This window comes from Azolla caroliniana, unplaced genomic scaffold, assembly GCF_043228905.1.
Source record: "Azolla caroliniana isolate FFs.n. ecotype wild unplaced genomic scaffold, voAzoCaro1.0.p SCAF_21, whole genome shotgun sequence".
NCBI lineage: Eukaryota > Viridiplantae > Streptophyta > Polypodiopsida > Salviniales > Salviniaceae > Azolla > Azolla caroliniana.
This window is the reverse complement of record NW_028230456.1, coordinates 7,441,123-7,451,686: the sequence shown is the minus strand read 5'-3', so window position 1 is coordinate 7,451,686 and position 10,564 is coordinate 7,441,123. Positions and strand designations below refer to the sequence as shown.

At 36.2% G+C, this 10,564-nt stretch overlaps 1 protein-coding gene across 3 annotated transcripts; it reads left to right on the top strand.

Annotated features, from left to right (window-relative positions):
- Positions 1 to 6,219: 6,219 nt before the first annotated feature.
- LOC147850564 (uncharacterized) lies at positions 6,220 to 9,739 on the top strand. Of its 3 annotated transcripts, none has more exons than XR_015531644.1 (4): positions 6,220 to 6,458; positions 6,543 to 6,700; positions 8,622 to 8,934; positions 9,486 to 9,739. XR_015531644.1 is itself a non-coding variant. In XM_087336099.1 (4 exons), the coding sequence occupies exons 1-3, from the start codon at positions 6,284 to 6,286 to the stop codon at positions 8,859 to 8,861; spliced, it is 573 nt and encodes a 190-aa protein (XP_087192225.1). In that variant the 5' UTR covers positions 6,220 to 6,283; the 3' UTR covers positions 8,862 to 8,869; positions 9,486 to 9,739. The 3 variants fall into 3 exon arrangements, 2 of the variants coding, with proteins under 2 accessions (XP_087192225.1, XP_087192224.1); XM_087336099.1 differs by having other exon boundaries at positions 8,622 to 8,869; XM_087336098.1 differs by lacking the exon at positions 9,486 to 9,739 and having other exon boundaries at positions 8,622 to 8,949.
- Positions 9,740 to 10,564: the final 825 nt, after the last annotated feature.

Genomic DNA, 10,564 nt, shown 5'->3' with positions numbered 1-10,564 from the left:
TGATACCCAACATACATTTCCCCACTTGATTGAGCCTTGCACTTGGCATAATTGCAATAAGTAGCCAACCCCCCACCATATTCAATGGGACTCTGGGTAGTCCCACAAAGCGTGTCGTATTGATTCTATTGCATTTGGGCACGCTACACAATTAGGAGAGCTAAGGTTCACACGTTGCCATGCACCAACCGATAGTGACTTATGTATTACTAGCCATTGGAAAGTGGTGATTCTTCTCGTGTGTTGTTGTTTCTAGATTTCCTGCTAGAACTTGGTGATAATTGTGTGAGCAACATGATATGTGTGCTAGACCTTTGCGGCAGCTGGCTCTCGGGCGGTTTGACCAGCTAGAATATGGCGACCCAATCTAGTTGTGAATTGAAAGAAAGGAATGGGTTTGCTTCCTTGCCCCGCGTAAGTATCACACCATGTCCATTGCAAAGGGTCCCAACTAACCTTATGTAGCCATGTGTTTTCAAGAGTACATATGTGCCAATCTAGTTGTACTTTGATCGGATTAGGATCTACAATCCATTTATGCCTAGTATATGCCAGTACTCGAATTGCCTTATTTTGTGTTGGTGTGTCATTGTCTCGCAATTCAGAGCCTTCGATCCTGTCCTGTGTTTCCCTATCTCTTGGGATCAACAAGCCCTCCTAGCACTTTTCGAACTGTGATTGGGGGTACTATCCCACTTTTCGAAGTTTAGGTTTAGGTTTAGGGTGAAGAGGAATCAACAATGGCCGTAGAGATGGGCCAACGGCAACGACTATGGTGTGGAGGCTATGACGACTACCGACTGTGGGGCGTCAGCAGAAGTGGCAGGACCTGCAGAAAGGGTGTGGTGGCCTGTGTGCCCCACGTCTGCAGACCTCCGCTCTGCACTGGCAGGTGGACACGAGTCAGCCCTGCTCCGGCCTCGTTCCCGCTTCACCTCTCGCAGGGACGCGCTTCAACTCCTACTCCGCGGCTCCTATTCTGCTTCACCTCTCACAACGGTTTTTGCAATCTTATGTCATATGACATACATCTTTAAAAAATGTCCGTCAAAAAACTTTGATACTAACGTGTCAAATTTTGGCCCTGATTAAGTGGTCACCATTCGTCATTGCGCCTACGAAAAGATATTTTGTCAAATTTGGTTCAATTAGGACTCTAAGTCCACAATTATACACTTACACCACTAGAATTAATACTTATCTTCCATTCCCCTTATATTTTAACTTATTTCTAGCCAAATAATTGGATTATGGACACCGAAAGTTATATTTTTTAATATAGTGTGAACAAGCTCACAAATATATATATTTACGTGTGTGTGTGTGTGTGTGTGTGTGTGTGTGTGTGTGTGTGTGTGTGTGTGTGTTCATTCACTTTTTTATAAGTGGCACGAGGGCAAAGGGAATGAACAGATTTTTTAAGGTGTGCAAAATTGAAACTTGAGAGCTCAATTTAGCGTTCTTTGCTTCCTCCATCAACGCCTTCTTGTACACCAACTAAAGGATGGCACCAACGTGGGCATCACCACTTTCATCACTACCTACTCTCAGTGAGTTATTTGGGATTATTTTTTCTAGTTGGGTTTAAGATTTAAAAAGGAAATTTTTCTCTCTCGTCTTTATGTAACACTCGAGCCTATATAGAGTAAGACTTTGGTGTACATTTTTTATCCATTAATAGTGGATTGTTTCTTGATTTGGTGACTTTTTATGACTTCTAAAGGGTTTTCCACGTGAAAATTTGGATGGCATATTGTGCATTCCTTTTGTTCTATTTTAGTTGTTTATCTTAAATAACTTGCACAATATCAAGTTATATCGTTCAATTATCACTCTTAACACTTTTTAGCCTTTCTTAATCTAGCAAAATCTTATGTGTGGGCTTATATCGAAAGAGATATGTAGCACCTAGAATTTGTAATATTCTAGCGTCAAAACCTCACACCATATAGGTATGCTCGTGTAACTACAAGAACCTAACAAATCTAGTAAAATTGTACATAAGGAAATTGTAAAAATGTACATGAGTTAGGGTGTTTCACATCTTTTGTGATTAGCTTCATGACAAACATGTGAGAGGAATGGATCTATAGGTTGTATTATAGCCACCATACAAAATCCACCACTTTCTAATGGGAAAGGAGGAGCGTTTGCTTCATAATTACTTGGTGTTTGTCTAACCATGGGTTTCAATATGACAATTATCATAATTTGTGGTTGTCTTACCATTGTTTGCTTGAGACACACGGGAAAAAACAATACTACAAGGCCATTCATTAATGGATACCCAAGGGCAATCTTTTGTTATGAGCACATGGATCAACGCTCTCACACAAATGGTTAGCAAGAGACATGGAAGTACAGGCAACATGAAGAATACAATATTTCAATTATATTCATTCCAATATCTTATTTTCTTTTTCTCTCCTTTGTAATTTTGCAAGTGCATTTTAAGATGCTTTATATCAGTACAATTTGAAGTATTTTTTAATAGTGTACATTTGCTTCTCACCAATTTCATTTACTTCATAGTCATTGGGAGTCTCCTACTTGAGGGTTCATTTCTAGTCTAAGGCTTCTAATATCCTATATCAAGTGGCCTCAATATTGATAATTTGGCAATAACCTCCTTGACCTAATTCACAAGGATAGGACATCAACTTTTATATCAACACATAGGACACTAGGACAATCACACACAACTGACTTTTTCCAAAGGTCTGCAACAACAATGTGCCAAGGAAATTATTTACAATAAACTTGTAGAGAAATGTTGACAACATCAAAGCCCATGGGTTCTAGGATACAAAGAGATTTTTAAGACACCTTCTTAGAGATAGATCTAAGTTGCTTGTCATGTCCAAGCTACCCTAGTGACATCTAATCAGTGTACTCCGTCACTGCTCATTCCACCACCACAACCAAAGTTGGTCATTGCGTATTCTCACCATACATTATAGTAGTTTATTCACTTCATGTTTGTAAAAGTTTTTTGAAGAATCATTACTCATGGTAATGTCACCTCATACATTAAGATCACAAGTTACCATTGGCATTTAGGAAATATAAAGTTTTTAATTATGTTCTAGTATGCAGAATAGGAAGTTGATTATATTTTATGATCATGAAAACCATGTTGGTATCTGATAAACACTGGTATATGCTTACATAGTATACAAACTTAAATATATGAGAAAAACATTGTATTCTACCGCTAAGGTTTTGCATATTTAATAGGACCGTCAACATATGCAAACATGCTAAAAGTATATATACAAGAGTTTCCTCTCAACATTGCACAACACCAAGGGGATAAGAATGTTTCATTAAAATATCGTCAACATGCATGTGATGTGTTCCAAATACATCATTATCCATGTATGTAACAAAACTAAGGATCTTTAGTAGCAAATAATTATTTAATTACTTTTCTTTAGAATATCTAAATCTCAAATGATATGTTATGCCTTGAGAAATTGAGTTTAATTACATGGTTCACATTGAAATTGTTTTGAGAAAGAATATTACAATGCAAATATGTTACAATCTCAATCAAAGGCATCAAATTTAAGCCTAACAATGTCAATGTAAGCGTATAAACAAGCAACCTCGATACTACACTTATATATGTTTGAGCATACAATATTTATAGGCTTTATGAATTTTTTTGAAAACCATACATCAAATCAATTGACATCATAAGCTTACCTAAGAAAACCTCAATATGCATTAGAAAGTGCGGGCATTGGATATTGGAAAACATTGAGTTCAAATTTATATGAATTTTTATAGTGCTTCAATGTACAACTAATGAAAGCATTGATGAGCTATCACATCTACATTGGAATTTCTAGATATTTGTTGTGAATTCAGAACTAAATTTCTTTAGCTAATGTGTAAAGACATGGTTTTGTTGACTCTTTTACGTTCCGCCATTCAACCAAGGTTTACAATTTCTATGAAATATGATTCTCTATTCAACCAAGGGTATGTGTCCACTTTATTGCAATGAAAACCATGACTCATATGATGGTACTGATTAAAACATGTTATTTACATGGAACCAAGACTACTTACATACACCCTCACCAAAACTTGAACCTACTTGAGTTGCATAGAGTGATCATTGAAATTCAACTTAGTGTTGAAATTTCAGAAAATGTGAAACAAATGTGCATACCATGTGCAAACTAGAGTATCCACTTCTATGAGTGACAATGTGGAGTGAAAGTATTACAATCATCAAGCATATGCACTTCGGTGTAAATTAAAAGAATATAGCATATAACTAGATATGCTAGACGACTACATCAAACGCTCATAAAGTGCATTTACTTCTCTAGTTCTTAGGTTTGTGTCCTAGTATCAAGTCTTGTCTCACAAACATTTTGTAGACAATCAAGGCATATGATATATCATGTGGTAAAATTATCTTTGAGCTCACATCATACTCAATTCTTGTCATACAGATTCAAGTCCATTGTCAAGTATTTACCTATGCATTGCAAGGATTTGTTCGAGTGCACCTTGTTCTCTTTGGGCATCATGTGTTATATATATAAATAATAATATAAACACTTCATGTTTGTAATATGTGGTTAAAAAATGCAAGTATTTGTACCAGTATTCACACTATAGTTTAAACATGCTCATAGACATGTGAAGCATTCTGAATTTTGAAAATGTATCGATAATTTCACAATCCTGGAGACATGAACAAGACAGTGTAAAGTAATTGTAAAAAATTTGGGAAATAAATCGAGAACCGTTCAATTGTTTTGTGTGTCCTTGTTGTTGAGTGGAAAGGCATAAAATCAAACATGACAAGATGATGTGAAGTTTGTCTGGTTTTTTTTCCGCATTTTGAACATCCCATCACACTGCCTTAGAGAGTACCTTTGCCCCCTCCCTCTGATATCGACATGCATTATTTGTGTACATGTATCTCATTTATCCGCACACAGAATGTATGCACACCTAGATGTATACAAGGCTTGCCCAAAACGTAGTTTTAAGGCCAACCCCCACAAATGCACTACATTGATGCAATAAAATCAACCTAGGAAATCTCTAACTAAACTACATGTTTGTAATCTTAGAGAGTTATGACTGATCTAATATAGACTTCAAGATTTTTCAATTTTTTGCCGAGATTGTTTTAGATGAAACAAGTAGGCTTAGCAAGCCTCGCACACCTATCTAGACACTCAAATGCATGCAAATAAAGTGTTGATGTTGGATCACATGTCTACAATTTGATTTAAAATACACAACATGCTCTTTCAGACATGGATATCACAAATATATATACATGCATACATAGCAAGCGCATCCACATGGAATGATGTCTAATATTTATCGACTGTCTTGATGGGGAGACATGCTCCATTGGATAATGATGTTTGATATACGTATTATATTGACACTATGATGATATAGCTATATGCACATGCATCATCAAAGTAGAGCTTGCAAGTACGATGTCAAGCTCAACTCAATGGATTATTTATTAGTTTGATAACAAAATGACATAGTATGATGTGGAACATCACGTTGAGCCATCAAAAAACACGGAAGATTGAAGCAAGGATAGCCATACTAAGGCATGCATGCCTAAGAGTGGATTGTACAAGTAAGACAAGACGGCACAAGTGAATATTTACATAAGAACATGGATGATAGCCCCCCGACAAAGGGGCATACTAATGTGTACAAATTGACACATGAGCGAACAAGGATGAATCAAGTTGATATTGACATAACGAGACACGTCATGAATGCACATTTTGGGATGATAAGATGTGGACATAATATGACGTAGGGCACATGGCACGCACAATCTATACACAAAATGATCGATAAATATTGAGAGCAACAGGTCATATTATGTACATACATAACCATACACACACACACACACACACACACACACACACATACATAACACATATAGATACATACCTATGGCAAACACATTCATAAGACAAGCAAAACACAATAACTCCCCCATCGTCACATACATATAGGACACTTTGTTGACAACATACATACATACATACATACATACATACATACCTATGGCAGACACATTCATAAGACAAGCAAAACACAATAACTCCCCCATCGTCACATACATATAGGACACTTTGTTGACAACATACATACATACATAGATACATACATACATACATACTTCACCATACATATATGTACATATTTACCCCCACCTTCTTTCCCTCCCTTCTTTGGCTCCAATAATGATGGCCACATTTAGCACACAATAATGAGGAGCAGATTAACCTCTAATTCCAGGCCCAAATTAGTGAACCTCTTCTTCAGATTCTTCTCGGACTTCTTTTGCTTGACCCTCCTCATCCTCAAAATCAGTCAGTTTACTACCCTGGCTGCTTTTCGTCCTCATCATCATGCCTTAATGCAATCATCAGCTCATTCACCAGGTACTTCCTAGCCCACTTCCAGTAATTTGAAGTTAATTCTCTAATTAACCCTATAATTTGATCAATAGATTTATTAATTTGCAGAGATCAGACATGTTGTAAGGAGTGATGTTGGTCATCTTAAGAAAGATTATGAGGTGAAGAAGAGTAATGTGTATAACAGTGTGAACAATCATATCCCACTAGTGATTCATCATCATCACCAACACCAACACCACCATCATCATCATTATCATCAGAAGGCAAGTGGAGAAAGAAAAAGGAAATCTGTCGTGAGTTACTCTTAATATTGATCGATATAGAACTTCAGCTTTCGAATTCCATCTTCATCAAATTCATCTTTAAATCTATTTGATCATCTTAAAAATGATCACAAATTATATTACATACGTCTCTTAAAGATTTCAAATTTAGGTTAATGGAGCACATCTCCTACTCACACACACACACACACACACACACACACAAACACATACATGTTTATGTATTCAAACTTGAGTGCATGTGTGTGCATGCATGCATGTATGTATGTATGTATGTATGTATGTATGTATGTATGTATGTATGTTGTCAACAAAGTGTCGTATATGTGATGATGGGGGAGTTATTGTGTTTTGCTTGTCTTATGAGTGTGTCTGCCCATATTTATGTATCTATATGTGTTATGTATGTATGTATGTATGTATGCCATCCATCATATATGTTTGCGTTTATGTGGGTTTTGGGTATGCTTATGTATGTGTGTGTGTGGTCCTTGGCTATGTGAACACTCTACTTGTCCCAAGTCCATTGTAAGTCAACCCACCAACAACACACCATATAATGCCTTGGAGAAATCATTTTGGATTGGATGAAGTTGCTATACTTCTCTTAGCGTCTCGTGAATATCTTTGTTTGTTTTCTGGAATGCCTCTAGCTTATCGAGTATAGGAGACATTAAACTTCCTTGCTTCATGCTTCCAACATTCTTTCGGGAATTTTACTTCTCTATGTCAAGCTCTCTTGCTTGTAAAAATTATGAATTGCAAAAAAAAGTGTGTGCATGTTTGTATGACCATGCCATCCTTCCCTAGGTAAAGCCACATGGACTCAAGGGTAATACTGCTCTTGCGAATAAGGCAAGGGAATTAATCCCTGGTATTTTGATGATGCTCAAGGAAGTCCTTGAGATTGTGTCATATGGCGACCTCTTGGCTGTCATCATACCTAGGAAGGTATGATAATGGTAAACATTGGAACAAAACAAGAGTGAAAGTTGGGTGGGCTCTTTTCCACATCAGTTGAATAAATATAAAAAGCTTATTGTGATAGAGAATTCAAGAACCATAGAGGCTCTAGCTTGATTGTTTTTTCCCATAATTCTCACTTTATGCTCTCCATGATGGTGTGGTGGCAAATAGAGGTAGCACAAGGCACCCCTCAACATCATGGGTGTCAATAACTGCTTAGACATCATCATATTTGGCTGGGTAACTTTGTAGGGTAAAATGAGTAAAATCTCTTCTCCCACATGCCAAATAAAAAAATGTCTAAAACTTCTTCTAATTGGATTTCGTCTAAAACTTATTATGAACATCTAGAACTTCTAGTTAAGACTTCATTGAACTTAGTGAGCCTTGCATGTAAAAAGCTCATAATGGAGAATGAATAAAAGCTCATTTCCCACATGGGTTGGAAAATGTCAAAAACTTCTTGTCACAAAGAATTGTCTCTTTCTTCACTACTATTACTAAAGCAGATTGGGTTCCCCCCCTCCACTTGGATGTGTTGCCTATTTCTTGGAAACCTTCATCATTCTTGTGAATTTAAAACTTAATTGAATTAGCTAGACTTATACACTCTCCTTTTGATCATTTGATGACAATCGTCACCACACAGAATATTAATGAAAAATGACCATGATTATATCAATATGTTTAGACCACTAAATAGGAGGATACCTTTTTACGAAGAAATTGATTAAGATTTGTAGTCATTATCAATTCTTGGAACTAGTAGTGAAACTCATAGTATAGAAGATGCCTTACATCATTGTGTGTACCATAAGTATTCGTGTGATGTTCCCAATAAGCTAATCTGGTGACAACTTTAATAAAGTTATAGACTAGCTTACTTTTTAAATATAGATCTAGACTCAAATTTGATGTAATTTTCCCATTATAGGTGGCCAAAGGTAGTACTCTTATAACCCTCCATGGAGTTCAAAGTCGGCAACGCTTGGGCCAAAGAATGTTGTCTTCGGTTGGATCAACTCCTCCCATGTGTGTAAAGAAATGTTCAAGTTGCATTCCTTGCCAACCCATTCGTGCTCCTATTCAACCCGGTAGAACAAAAGTAGGGCTCATGGAATATTACCCTGAAGTATGGCGATGCAAGTGCAAAAACAAGCTCTACCTACCTTGAATTCTCAAGTATGATTGTTTTTAGCCAAAGTTTGTGATATCATTCAAATTCGTTAATTCTTGATATATTTAAGGTACTTCCTCATCTCTTTTCCGTCTTAGATAACCCTTAATATTAGAGTTTATATAAGAACCTAATATTAGAGTTTATATAAAGAGCCCCTACAATCTTATTTTTGCCGGTGTATTTTGGAATGTATAGTTTTGATACACACATTATGGACATATGAGGAAAACTAGTGTATGTATAAATAACTATATTCTCTATTCATAGACAAGGAATATTTATACTTCTCAATAATAGCTAGGAAATTTACAATGGTAAATCGAAGTCTCATTTATCCCTCATATTGATAAAGGTAAAAGTGAGTTAATGTTGAGTTAGAGAGAGAAGGACGAATGAGAGTGAAGCCTAGAAAGTGTCAGGTATTTTTGTTGAACCCAAGTAAACTACGTTAACTTTGTGGTCAAGGGTAGATTTGATATTTTCAAAATGGCATGCTATTAGTTTTGTGATTAGTGGTAGAATCGATATTTTGAAAATTATCATGTTGTGAAGTTTTGGTCTTACCCTGTGATATGAGGGGCACGCTCGCATTGAATTCCACTCTCCTATGTGAAACAGGTTGAGAGAACATATTCACATGTTGGACCATGTGAATCATCCCATAGAACACAAAATGAATTTATCATCAACAAAAACTTATGAGAACATCGCAAGAGAGCAGAATTTGTGGTAAATTGTTGGGTTCATTATATTAACCATCCATGTAACGTGCTTGTACTGCCTCGTGTATAAACAATCTATATCGATGGTTTTGATGTGTATAATTTGATGAACGCGGATTAATAGAAAATGTTTCTTCACTAGCACAACAATCACTTAGATTTTTATTTACTCAATGTTGTACACATTGTTGTCATATGTATATGAAAATTACAAGTGTCAAAAAATGTGCAAGTCTCATGCATTATTTGTTTACCATAATATTTTCAATATTTATGTTTTCTCTGAATGTGGTGACCAATACTAAGAATCATTAACTAAATCTATATTAAAAATGTGGTGTGTGATTTACATCTCAAGAGGTTTTTGTTGCGGCTAAATGCTTATGTAATGATGTTTCTCTGGGAAAAGATGGAATAGGAATTGGCTTCTATTTGCATTATTGGGATTTTCTTGGTCCTCTCCTTACTAGAGCAGTTAATTTAATATTCTCAAGTGCTAATATGCCTACGGAATGGACAAAAGGAATCATATATATGATTCCTAAGTCGGATGCTCAGTGTGATGAAGTCTCCAAGTGGTGGCCAATAACATTGCTTAATGTTGTGTATAAGATTGTGGCAAAAACTATTGTTGTTACACTACGAGATGTATTGCTGTCTATTATTCATGACACACAGTCTAGTTTTCCACAAGATAGAAGTATTTTTGATAATATCTTTTTGTTCTGGGAATTGGTTGCATTAGCTTAGCAACATAAACAACAACTTGTAGTATTATTGCTTGACTTTGGAAAGGCATATGATAAAGTGGATTGGGACTTTCTTGAGGTAGTGCTGTCAAGATTAGGTTTTCCTGCCACATGGATAAAAGGTGTTTCAGCCCTTTATAGGCATGTTTCTAGTTCAATTTTGTCCGCTGGAGAATACGGGACACTATTTCCTATCTCCAGTTCTGTTAGGCGAGGATGCCCCCTT

Bases quoted from the DNA above. Each gene is read 5' to 3' on its own strand.
- LOC147850564 (XM_087336099.1), top strand. From the start codon at position 6,284: ATGAGGAGCAGATTAACCTCTAATTCCAGGCCCAAATTAGTGAACCTC. The intron at 6,459-6,542 runs GTACTTCCTAGC...ATTAATTTGCAG, and splicing joins ATCATCAGCTCATTCACCAG to AGATCAGACATGTTGTAAGG. The intron at 6,701-8,621 runs GCAAGTGGAGAA...TTCCCATTATAG, and splicing joins ATCATCATTATCATCAGAAG to GTGGCCAAAGGTAGTACTCT.